This window comes from Dunckerocampus dactyliophorus, chromosome 5 (assembly GCF_027744805.1).
Source record: "Dunckerocampus dactyliophorus isolate RoL2022-P2 chromosome 5, RoL_Ddac_1.1, whole genome shotgun sequence".
Taxonomy (NCBI): Eukaryota; Metazoa; Chordata; class Actinopteri; order Syngnathiformes; family Syngnathidae; genus Dunckerocampus; species Dunckerocampus dactyliophorus.
In genome coordinates this window covers 22,951,941-22,965,639 of record NC_072823.1, presented here as the reverse complement: position 1 = coordinate 22,965,639, position 13,699 = coordinate 22,951,941, and the positions used below count along the sequence as shown (strand labels likewise).

Here is a 13,699-nt window from a genome sequence, read left to right as displayed (position 1 = left end):
GGTAATATTACCAATGATAGGTACTACATGTACGTGTATACATATACAGTATATGTGTATGTATGTAAATATGAGTTTGGATGCAGTAGTAATATTAAACGAGGATAATTAATGAAAAAACAATAATAAAAATGATATAATAATACGTAATGATAAATGTTATTTACCTTTGAAGAGGAGTGGTCGAACATACGTCCTTGTGGTGGAGTTGGAGGAGTTATTGAAAAAAAGGACAAATGGTCGTCGTCATTAGACTCTTCTAAAAGAGGTAGTGTTCTGTGGGTGGTGTAGAATTAAGCAGGCCTATTAACTCTTCATAAACTTTAATCACACGCTCTGTCCGGGTTGTATCATACAGCTACAATTTAGCTTTGCATTTCTCCTTTACACTCTCTCCCCACCTTCTTCCTCTACCTGGTGGTCCCATTAGCAGTGTCACAGTGCCCTCTACTGGTCAAGCATGTATAGCAGTATAAATATTGACTTACTACAAGGCAAAATACATGAAAATATATACCAGTCAGCTTGCGGTCATATCTCCGAATGTTCGCAAATCGGATGTTCGTAAGTTGGGGGCCTAGTGTATTTATGTTAAAAAGAGATGGGACTATTTTATTTTCGCAGCATTTTAATGAAAAAACTTCACAAGCATATTTGACTTTGAATTTGTTTAACCTCACTTTGTGGAAAAAATATTGGGATATCGTATATCGATAATCAACATAAATATACCAGGATATGAGTTTTGGTCCATATCGCCCGGCCCTACAATAACCAAGACATAATGGTCATTCATTAATGATCATTATTTATTATTAGATAGCATGTATGCTTAAGAAGTTGAAAGCCTGCTGAGCGTGTCTCCAATGGATTCTTTGTTTTCCACCAATAAATATTATCAGTACCACCAGCACAGCTGAAGGTGATTGCAAACATCCCAAGCAGATGACAAGCATTTTCTCTTACGCTTTGAAGGAGCTCTATGTTGTAAAAGCAACTGATAATGTTTTTCAGAGCATGCTAGCGTGAAGTTTCTTAGAAACTAAATGGCTTCCAATACACATAAACAGACTGTGTGTACAAAGTATTGATAATTGCTGGTGTATGAGTGTGTGCTTATCATGAAGCAACTTGCCTTGCTGACAATTATTCAGGTATCTGCACATCCCTTGCAGCTACAGCCGAGTGTAATCGAGACACGTCAGGTGCACAGTGCACTCTCGTGAAAGCCAAAGAATGGCAACGTTCGAGAAACTTGTTAGATCGGGGCTCTTCAACTGGCGGCACACGAACCAAATCCGGCCCATAAATGACATCAGAGTTGTTGTATGATTCATCTTGTAATATAAAGCAGTGGCTCTTAACTGGTTTGGCTGTGACCCACCATAGAAGAGATGGACATGCCACTTAAATATCCATTTCTAAGCATAAAATACAGTCAAACACTTTCTAAGGCTCAACAAGAGACACGACTGGCATATTCAACATCTTAACGTCAGTAGACTAACAAACGGTCTTCTTCTATAACAGCGGGATTGAAAGAGTACTACAGAGCGTTTGTCGCCACCTGTGGGGGTATCCTTAGCTTTCTGAAAATGTGGACATCAAATGCAGCTCACTAGCCTCGTCGTAAAACACCCACGGTCAAAAAAAAAATAACTGGAGGAGCAGAGAGTCTCACCAGCGTCCCCAACGGGCTAAGAGGTGCGTCTTAGCCCAATTAATGCCAAGTTTTTAAAACAGCTGACATGTCCACTACGAAAATCCTGACTTCAGCCCAAACAAACAAGCACTAAAAAGCATATTCAGAGTTCAGAGGCAGTTAAGACAATTAGTATTCAAATCTAGGCTAAGGACTAAAGGTAACCAAGTGGCCATTGCCATCTGGGCCTTTGGGATTTGGGGACACCTTGGTTTTAGGAGCTTAGGCTGGCAGAACCGCTGCCATCCTTCATGGGGTAATCTTGCAAGAGGAATGAGGGGAGGACAGACAACTGGACAAGACAAACGGGGTAGAAAAACATTTGTACAACCTTTACAACCATAGGAAGAGGGCCAGCAGACATTAGGTGAATGCCCGACAGTAGATTACGTGATTGTCCTGCAAGGAACAATTGAGTGTGATTGTCAGATTAGTCTTCGGGTTTGTCGCCCTGCTCAAGGACACTTGGACAGTGCTCTGGAAGTCAACCAGCATCTGTACAGCAACTGTCCACTGGCAACTTTCTAATGTACGGTCATGGTTGACATATACTGTGAGTTAAAAAAAGAAGTTAACCACTGTTCATTTTAAAACGTAAAAACAGTTAGAGCTGCAACAATCAGTCAATGATTCATCAATTATCCAATTAATCAACTATTTTGGTATTCGATTCATCTTTTTTTAAATAATGTAAATATCCTATGATTTCAGCTTCTCAAATGCGAATATTTTTCATCCATAAAAGCAGACCTATTATTAAAATATTCACACATGTCAGCTTTGACGTTGGCAACAGTGATGGACATTGTTTTGATATGTTTCTGATATGCTGTGGACCAAACCACCAACTGTTTATGTTTGCTTCATATGCATTTGGTCCATCTGGGACAGGGGTCTCTTTTACATTTTTTAATCCAACCCATGTAGACATGCAAAGAGATAAAAAAGGAAAAAACAGTTTTGTTTTTTTTAAACTTTTTAAACTTTTATTTAAACTTTCTGCTTGCTTTTTTTTTGTAATATTCTGATTTTATTCTCATATTATTTTTACTTTATTTGCGTAATATTATAACTTTTTCCAAAACTTTACATTTTATTCTTTGTTTTGTTTGTTTCCCTTATAGCAACTTTTTTTCCTTAAATATTTTCACTTTATGCCATTTTTTCTATTTATATTATGACTTAATATTCATATATTTTCTTGTAAAATTTCTGCTCTTTTTTCCATTTTGCTGTTTCAACCGTATTTTTAGAATGTGCCAATGGGACAATAACAATGAAAACCAGTCACGGGCCGGAAATGGCCCCAGGCTGCACTTTGGACACCACGAGTCTCGGGCCTAACTGATTACTCGATTAATCGAAACAACAAGCTCAGATTAATCGATTAAGAAAATAATTGTTAGTTGCAGTCCTAAAAACAGGGTCTTTAGCTTAACTTGGCTGACAAGTGATGGACGTCGTAACTAGGGACCGTCCGATCCCATAGTCAGTATCGAAATCAGTCCGATACTGGCTAGTATCGTTAACAGTCTGATGATTGGATTGGATATCGGGGAAAAAAATATGTAACCCGTCTGATCCAATCCAAAAGCCCAAACTATCAAGTAAATGCGACATGCCGTAAACAGAGACGCAGCGGCTCCAACGCGCTATAGCACAGTAGCTAGCTAACACAGCTGCGCGAGCCTGAGTCAATTATCCAAGCGTCAGCTGTGTGGAGCTGCTTTATTTGTAAAGAAGGGAATAGTAGCCGAGTGCAATTTGGGCACGCATGTGTCTCAATGGGCGGCAGCAGCATTGGACGTTTGAAGAGCACAAATTTGGTCAAAATCATCACAGCAAGAATTGGTCTAGCGGTCAATAAAGAATGCGATTTAAAGCTGTGCATTTCAAGTTAAAATGAAAAGCAGCAGCAGCAGCTGCACTGCATCACTTGAGCAGAATGTTTATTGCATAGTTTGAACATGGTGGGGGTTATTTTGACATTTTGGATTAAACCATTACCATTACCATATGAAGCAAAGTACATGTATACAAATTAATTTGAGTAAAACCTCACTACTATAACTCCTTCCAAACCGCCCTGCTGCCTTGACAGTGACGTTCTCCTCTGACTTTGGATCAACATTTGCAATAAAGGTGACTTATTAAATTAGATTCAGGTCCAATAACACTGCTCGTCTCTCTTTAATTGCCATCGCTCGCCCACGACGGAAGATAACACGTTAAATGCAGAATCCAGGTTTAAGCCGTAAATATGCCTCACGCACTTATTCAACATATTTTCAATTATAAAATGTATAGTTACTCGCCACTAATGAATGACAATGAAAGATGATCGCTGTAACAACGATAACAGAGAGAACAATCACGGTCTAGCCTTTAGCCTGGACGTCAGGCCAGCACTACCACCGCGCTTCCGTTTATTGTGGGGCCGCCTCCATCGCCCTCTAAAGTGGCTAGCGGTGGTACGCGGGTTCCACTGCTCCGCATGTCACGAGGACGAGCCGGCTAACTGACGTAGAAGCTAGCTTCCGTAGCCACACAGGGACGCCACCATCTTGCTCATCACATCGTTGTGTCATCCATGTAGGCTGTACGTTTTATGCTTTATTATCACGTATTTAGAAATTATTACCGGATTAGAGTTGTGTTTTCTGTGGAAAAAAATGGCTTTTTAAGATAAACTATTTTTAAAAATTATTAAATGAATTTCCTTGACCAAAAATCTGTGAATTTGATTGTCGCAAATGCTGCATCGCAAATATGTGGGGATCCATTGTATTATGACAAGAAAGGAAAAAAGAATTTATTGGATTGGTATTGGTATCGGCCGACACGAAACATTGCAGGATCAGTATTGGCATCGGACATGAAAAAAAGCGGTATCATCCCTAGCCATTAAAAACTTTGTGTTATGGAGTACCATCTCTTTAGCCACATTGTACTCAGCAGTCAAGGTAGACACTTGTATACCATTACGTCATAATAACTTCCATTTCCTGCTCTATGGTTATCATCATCATTACATATTTTCTCCCCTCTTCGCCCTCACTGGCACCCATCTGTGGTGGCATGGCATAAAGAGTCACAAAAAAAAAAAAAATCAGAACACACTTGTAAGAAGATGACCAATGAATTGAAGTTTCACACTCGATGCAGAAGTGACACTCTGATCGGCTTCTGTTGCAGCAGATGGGTTTTCATTACAGTGCATCCCTTTTGCTAACACACAGATGACCCATGTAACCGATGCTTACCTTAAATCCTAATTGTCACTGCTTCTCACAGGACTCTGTGCTCACTCTAAGTGCTTTTAGTTGCTTCTATCGTTTTTCAAGCACAATAAAGTGCATAGGATGCTGGTTTGTTAAACTTCAGCTGTGTGAAGACGTTAAATGTTGGTGCCAGCCTGTATTACCTGTGTCAATGATGCCCGGGTTGGAGTGGAACCAGGTGGGCAGCACCAGGCCACTGAATATGGAGAAGCCGAGGATGAGGAGGTTACGAGACGAGTTGAGGTCCACATACTGGAGACACACAAAGACAGACAGAAATAGAGCAATGGTAAATTCCTATAGTGACAGATGCAAACTATTATTTTGTTGTTCTGCCTCAGCTGCCTTCAATCATTATGACCACACTAAAAAGCGATTCGATGAAATGTGGAATGCTGGGGAACGGGTCATCGGTTTTCAAGGGTTTGTGGCCACTCAGGTCCAGCTTTGTGCTCCATTATTTGGGAATATTTTTCCCTTTGATGTGTTCCTGTATTTCATCAATGGTTTTATTTGTAAACATACTGAAAGTCACGATCAGGAACACGACATATTTACACAATCGGTATGTCTGACAAAGCAGTGAGTGTGCAGTCAGAGCCAGCAAAGTCTTCTCTGATGGCCTAACCACTACCAGAAGCAACGACCTACATTTACAACTTAAATTCTAATATTGGCTGCATCAAATTATACTAATTTACTCCCAACAGTCTATTATCTTCATTTAGTAGTGCATTACTTTGCTGCACTGCTTCCAATCAGATTTCAGCTTCTATGTGTTGCCATATCAATGTAATCTGCCCAGGGCCTTCAGTATCACGAGGGCTGTTATTATTTTTTTTTTTTTAGCCAATTAGACTTCTGATTCGACTCTCAGGGCCAGCTTGCAGGCCCCCAGTCCAGTTAATCAGAGCAAAACTGTTCAACGAGATAAGTTACGCCCACAATGGCTGACTGAGGAGAAGAAGTTAACATCTCTGGTGAGTAGATGGATTTTATTTAAATGTTTGAGGTTTTTCTCGTGCTATTAGATACATGTTGATTCTGAGCCGTGCCATATGTAGTGTAGAGGTTTGGCATTGTCTTAACTTCTATCCCCAAGTCGTTCTATTTATGCTCGTTACATCTGGCTGAACACCAACTTTACAAGTACTGGTGATCACCGGGGGAAATTAGTTATTAATGCTTGAAGTTGTGAGCAGAAATGTCAGTCAGGTATTGGTATCGGTGATGATGTATTAGAAGACAAAGAGTTAAGTAGGTGTCTTGCTTACTTAATAATGCTATTGTGGCGACTAACTACAGTACGTTTCATAATACACCTCTCTCCACCTCCGCACTACTGTGCAATGCAGGTCCGAAACCTCTACAATGCAACCCAACGCCTGACCAGCTACAGAGACAAGAAGACAGAACTTGGACACACTTCTCCATGCCTAGCAACACCTTGCCTTCCTGGTGAAACAAACCACTGGTGTACAGTGTGCCGCAGGGGTCATCTGTGGAACATGGCTCATTGCATAAATAAAATAAACAAAAAACACAGCAAAAGTGGTAAAAAAAAAAAGACCAAAAGGCATAACGCAACTAGAAAAAGCTACAGTATTGATACTTATAACTAATAAAAACAATCTTTAAATATAACTTTTTCTAAGCCTTTTACAAAAAATATATAAATATCAAAGTGGCTCCCCTTGACATATAGACAAAGACAAGTAGATAAGACAAATGCAGTGAGCTGCCATTGTTCAACTACAAGCTGGAACTATTAATGCTCCACTTCAGCCCATAAGGAATTTACATACCTGACAACTTATGTACAATGTAAGAGTTTGTTTTGAAGTGGCTGATTGTTGTAGTGGGTAACAATGTCAGAACTTGGCACAGTGGATTGTGGGTTGAATTCAGGGTAAAAAGCAACGTATGGCAATATATACAGTATTATCCATCCATCCATCCATTTTCTATACCGCTTCTTCCTCATTAGGGTCGCGGGGGTATGCTGGAGCCTATCCCAGCTGACTTTGGGGCGATAGGCGGGGTACACCCTGGACTGGTCGCAGGGCACATATAGACAAACAACCATTCACACTCACATTCATACCTATGGACAATTTAGAGTCGCCAATTAACCTCACCTGCATGTTTTTGGAATGTGGGAGGAAGCCGGAGTACCCGGAGAAAACCCACGCGCACACGGGGAGAACATGCAAACTCCACACAGGGGAGAATCGAACTCAGGTCTTCCCGATCTCCGGGCTGTTCCTGTGTTGGCCAACGTGCTAACCACTAGACCGCCGTGCGGCCTTATACAGTATTATAGTCTTTTTTTTTTTTCCCAATTCTAGCCCTCACAGTGTCTGGCTGGTCAAGTCCCCACTGAATGCCCAGGCACCAAATGCCCGTAAAGTAGTAGCAAGAATATCTTAGCTAAGAGAGCTTATTTAATCCTACCCCTTTCCATGTCTCAGCAATGACTGATAGTTTGCACACTTCCTGTGTTTAATTACTTCCATTTTCTAAAGGGAGAGAAAAGAACAGAGAAGGTGTAACAATAGGTTATGCAGCGATGACGTGTTAAACAAATAATTAGATAAATAAATAATACATAAAATAATGAAAATATAATAAATAATAAAATAAATAATCTAAAATGACATAAATATAAAATAAATCATTACATAAATAAATATAAAATAAATGACATGAATATAAATAAAGAGATTAAAGATGGAACAGAAACATTGTGTAATTTATAAATGTATTGAGGATTTAGACTCAGCAAAAACTACATTGAAACTCAGGATAAATGATACTGTGGTTCTCAGCCTTCTTCTACTTTTAGGAACTGTTTCTTTAAAGGGCTCATATTAGTACAGTTGAACCTCGGTTAGCGTACGCTCTGGTTAATGTGGTTTTTTTTTGTTTACGTACAAAAATTACACATTTTGCCTCAATTCTATTGATCATAGCTCAAAATTAACCTAAAATGGAGCCAAAAAAAGTTGCAAGGGGCAGCAATTTGATAAAGACGGTGAGAAACACTACTGAATTCAAGAAATAACGAACAAAACACAAAGGTGTCTCTTCTCCTTGTCCCTTGCTGCTCGTCATTGTCGTCTTTTTTATGTTTTTTGTGTGTCCGCAACAAATCAACTGGATTTGTACACTGTTCCTTGCTCAATTTGATCAATAGTTTCACTTCACTTACTGTATGCTAAACTTTTTTTTTTTTTTTTTTCGCAAATTGTGGGTTCTTGCCTACCCACGTCTTCTACTGAGCTTTGCCTTCTTTTTCTAGTTCACATCTTTCTGTCCTGGATGTTCTCATTGTGTTCTCCCCTGCCTAAACCCTCTTCAGTTGCTGCTTTATCTTCTTGTTTATGTCTATCAGTGTGTCACAATGTCAATTAAATAGCTTTAACGTCCCGCCAAGAAAGCTCATTGATATTTTTTAGTTGTTGTTGGTAAGCGCGTGAGACAAAGCGGTTATGTATGTCACACTGTCGCAGTGGGTCTTCGACTTTTGTGTTTATTTTTCCGAACTCCGAATTCCACACAGCGGGGAATTGAGAAGAGGAAGACTCAAGATGAAAACAACAAGGATCAAGCATTGCTACATTCTTTTTTCTGCTGTAAATAATTTCCACATGATGTGGGAGGGTGCGGGATTTATTGCTTTCTTCTAAATGCCTGCAAATAATTTCTTGCCCTTGAAGTGATAGAACTGCAGTGAGCCTGTTAAGACCATATGTGTCTGACAAGCAATACAATCTTTGGTCCCCTTTTCTGGACCAAAAAGCAGCTATATGAACATCACATGATCCCAGGCTTTTGTGGGAGCGTTAAGGGGAAGGGTATGCGAGTGAGGATGTGTCCTCAAACAAACACTTGGCCTGTTTCTACCTCCGTCCTGTGTGATTCACCCCCCTTATAAAACATTTATGGACACATCAATGCCCCCGAAGGCCATAAACCATTCACATTTACATATCTACCACTTGTCATCTTAAAGGTGTTGCTTTGGTTCAGAGCTGGATGTTGCAAAAACTACGCAAGGGACTTCCACAAAACTTCACAGTGAAGGTTTCAATAAAGATGTGGAACCAAAACTGTCAGATGGGCAATTTGTCAACTTTTTTACCTATTCCTCAGTTTACTTTGCAGGACGTCCTCGGTCTACGTGCGACTTCCATTCATTCCTAGGACTGTGTTTTAGTGACGGAACTTGTTGGAACATATACCCAAATTAACATCTAACTCACTCACACGGTACACAGAATACACGAAGGACATAAAAACACTTACAAGAATGAAATGAAACTATGTAGCCCCCGAGGGGACATAAAAATGTAATGGGTAAAAAAAAACTTTTACGAGAGAACGCAAAACTGTTTTGCGAGATCTCACAAAGCTGTTTTGCGTTCCCTCGCAAAAGTCTTTTGCGAGATAACTCAAAAGCGACCAGTAAAATTAGAAACATATTCACATATTCAAACTTCCGGCATCAATAGTACCCAAGTGAATGGTTCTACTACAGTAAACCAGGGGTCCCCAACCACCGGGCCGGGGCCCGGTACCGGTCCGTGGACGGGACCGAACTGGACCGAACTGGACCGAGGAAACCTTTCAGGCGCAATGATAAAAAAAATAACACAAAAAAATATATATATTTTGTAAATAACTACATACAATTTTAAGTAAATGCATATCAATTTTGCATAATCAATTTTGGAAATATGGGCCATTATTTTATTAAAAATATAATATAGTTTGAAGTTTTTGCATGTTGTTGTTGTTTGTTGCGAGTATCCCACTTTGTTTGACAGTCCTTGAACGCACCATTGTACGTGCACTTGCCTTCTCCCACTCTGCACAGATCATCAACTATACTGTATCTTTATAGGGTTTTTTCACTTCATATTTTCTCCCAAATGCCCAAATGTGGGAATGCATAAAGGTAAAGTTTGATGACGTCATTGAATGCTAACGTTTATATTTGTTGTGTGCACAGCTTCAAGTTCAAGTTCATGCTAGCACACTGCCTGTTACCACACACATCAAACAGCGGCACTATAATGTTCTCTCTGAAAAACTAACTCCAAGCTTGTAGTGATGGATGGTGGGTCTGTATTCACTTTGTGCTTTTAATTTGATGTTGTTTGTGTCTTAGTTTTACACAATACATACTAAATGAGATCAATTACATCGCTATACGACCAATTTGTGAAAATTGACTGTGGTAACAGGAGAAGGCCGTTGATGTGTGAGGTGAGTTTTGTGGTCCTACACATTACAGAAGTAATTTTTTTTAACAACCTAATAAAAATTGCCCAAAATTGCCCTAAGTACATTTACACAAACTTGTTACTTCATATATATATTTGTAGCCAATGCCGTCATCTATCGCCTTTCAGAACAGCCAATAGATACTTGTCTTACTGAGGAGTTGTCAACATTGACGCCAACTGCCATAATACAGAAGAAGAAGACATTTGTAGACCCTCCCTGTGATCCGGTCTCTGCCGGCTTCCCATAGAGATCAATATAAGTCAGACTACACAGACGACAGCTCGTTTTGATAAAAACTGGGTTGTAGCTGTTTGTCTGTTCGAAAGAGGTATGGTTTACTGTGTTAGAACCATTAGCTTGGGAGTTATTGATCCCGGAAGTTTAAATCTGTGAATATGTTATATATATACTGTAAGTGCAATGCTCTTAAACAGTTTTGTGAGGGAACAAAACTGCTTTGTGCAAAACTGCTTTACATTATCTCGCAAAAGTTTTTTTTTTTTTTTTTTTTTTTTTTTTAGCCCATCATATTTTTTTTTTCTCCATGTCCCCTCCAGGACTCTGTTTGAAAGAGTAATAAAAAAGAGAACAAGTCCTTACTTTTATCCCAGTGGTTGTCTTGCACACTGGAAGGGGCATTATAGAAATGAGGAATGCTCAATAATAAGACAGCTACGCTGCTTAGTTATCACTGTCCATTTCATAGGAGCAGATCCTTTCACGTGTTCAAAGATACCATTTTTAACCTAAATGATGGTCAAAAAAAAAAAAAAAAAGACAAGAGACAAGGACAACAGCAGCAACAACAATTATGACAACAACAACAGAAACATACAGGACTACATCCGCACATAAATGTCTGTGATGACTATAAAGACCCTGACGGAAAGGACAAAACAATATCAACAACCACAATGACAATACTGCATTGAAACAGTCACACATAATAGTAGTCATGAAATGATTAACTATGATAGTGATCACAATGACAATACTGCATTGAAACAGTCACACATAATAGTAGTCATGAAATGATGAACTATGAGAGTGATCACAATGACAATACTGCATTGAAACAGTCACACATAACAGTAGTAATGAAATGATTAACTATGATAGTCAACAGAATGACAATAACTCTAATGCACATAATTGTAAAAACTATAATCATATTCATCTGTGTAGGCTCTCAGTCGTACAGTAGTTGTCCATCGAGGGAAAGGCTTCTTGAGATGTCTTCTGTACTTCTGTGAAGAAGGTGTCGGACGTTTCGCTCCTCATCCGAAGAGCTTTGTCAGCGAACTAATAAGTGCTGGTAGCCTAGGCCTTAAATACAGTAAGAGTGGGCGGAATTGGTGTGCCAACACCCTCCTTCTATTGGTTCCTCCTTCTATTGGTGCCTTTTTTTTGGAGCATTTGCTTAGTTTCTAAGCAAATGCTCCAAAAAAAAGGCTTTATCAACATCGCAGGGACAATTCTAGTGGTCCTCAATCAGCAGTACATCTACACATTAAAGCAACCAATCACTCTTTTCAGGACAGCGATGTAAAGATTTTGGCCAAAGAAAACAGATGGTTTGAAAGAGGAGTAAAGGAAGCTATTTTTGTCAAACAACAGAACCCATCATTGAATCGGAATGGTGGTTTGAGGTTTAATTTGGACCCTGGGTTCAGCAGGTAACTGAGACCAAAACCCACAGCTCTTAGTCTTGCAAATGAGGTGAAGCCAGGGCCGAGCCAGAACAATAGATGCTAACGAGCCAGTATCAGAGTCGTTCATACTCAACTCAGGGAGCGACACTTCCCTTTTATCGGAGGTTCTAATAGCAGGAGAGGATTGTACCACTACTCCGCCCAGGCTTAGTGTAAGGAACCAATAGGAGGAGGGCGTTGGCACACCTATTCCGCCCACTCTTACTGTATTTAAGGCCTAGGCTACCAGCACTTATTAGTTCGCTGACGAAGCTCTTCGGATGAGGAGCGAAACGTCCGACACCTTCTTCACAGAAGTACAGATGACGTCTCAAGAAGCCTTTCCCTCGATATAATCATATTGCTGACATCACCGTCGCTGTAATAAAACCAACAACATAACACCCTGGTTAACTCAGTGAGTAATGTGGGGAAGTACGTATGTACTGTGAGTGTGCATATGTACAGGTATCTCTGTATGTGGGGAAGACTTCATATATATAAAGGTGCAAGAATGTGTGAGCGTGAAATTGTCACTGAGAATGCATGAGAGGAAAGGGGCCCCCTCCACCACCCAGAGAGCTCCGCCCCAAATAGCCAGGCTGAACCCCCGCCGCCAGAAAGCCACCAGGCCCACAGGGGCAGGCAGCCCAAAGATCAGCGCCCCAAGAGCCAGCCCAGAGAGCCCTCCCCCCGGGAAGACCAGCAAGGGGCCGCAGAGAGGTAATCCCAACCAAAGACAGGGCGCCGGCGGGCCAGAGGACAGCCAATCCACGAGACCAGCAAGAGAGACCAGCAAGGCAGACAGAGGAGCCGGCGAGGAGGAAAGCGCACAAATGAGCAAGCGGGCGGGCAAACGGACAAGCAGCCGGGCGAACCACCACACAGCACCAGCCGACACCCGCGGGACAGCAAACCCCGGAGAGGGAGTGGGAGTGTCGCACCCCAAGCCGCAGGGAGGCCAAGCACCAGAGCCGAAAAGGTGAGACCAGCAGCCACCAGCCACTGGACCCCACCAGCCACCGGGAGCCAGACCAGCCACATGCCACCAGAGCAGACGGCGCAGATGTCCAAGCGCCCGGCAGAGCACCCCCCCCCCAGCAGGCCCGGCCCAAGGGCACACGCGCTCCCCCCCCGCCCGTCACCCAGGCCCACAGTACCCGTGAGCAGGACCAAGCCCCAACCCACCAGACAGTCCGGCGCCCCAGCAGCCACCACAGCGCAGCCACCACAGGCCCCTGCGGCGGCATGCAGGCCATCCGGGGGACAGCTGCCGTTCGGTGGGCCCCTCACCTGACCAGCCCCCCCCAAACCCTGAGTGTCTACTGTGCGATTAAAATTGGGGGGGCGACAGGTCAGCGGAAGGAGCCTCTGCAAGGCAACTCCACCCCCCGACCACGCCCGACTGCAGACCACCCCCCAAAGTCCTATATGTATGTGAGGTGGTGCAGCGGAACAGGAAGGACGAGGGCACCACATGCCCATGCCCCAACACTGCCCAAACATGACCGACTGGCCACCCACCACAGCCCAGGCTCGGGCAAGCCACAGGCCGCAGGGCACACCACAGGCACTATCCGGCCCACCAGGATGCCCAGTTCCGCCCACCCAACCCCCCAGAGTTGATACCCCCAACACCGGAGCCCCACCGTAGGTAGCATCCACAGCGCCACCCCCAAACCGCCAAACACCACGGACCAGCCACACACCCCAAGGCAGACCCGACCGCCACC

General features: G+C 42.2%; 1 protein-coding gene across 1 annotated transcript in view; it reads right to left on the bottom strand.

Annotated features, from left to right (window-relative positions):
* si:dkey-106n21.1 (solute carrier family 23 member 1) overlaps positions 1–13,699 on the bottom strand; it is a 97,056-nt gene that overhangs the window by 6,783 nt on the left and 76,574 nt on the right. Inside the window, exon 10 of the mRNA XM_054777333.1 lies at positions 5,127–5,235. Coding sequence (XP_054633308.1) covers positions 5,127–5,235 — 109 coding nt within the window. The remainder of the gene's footprint in view (positions 1–5,126; positions 5,236–13,699) is intronic.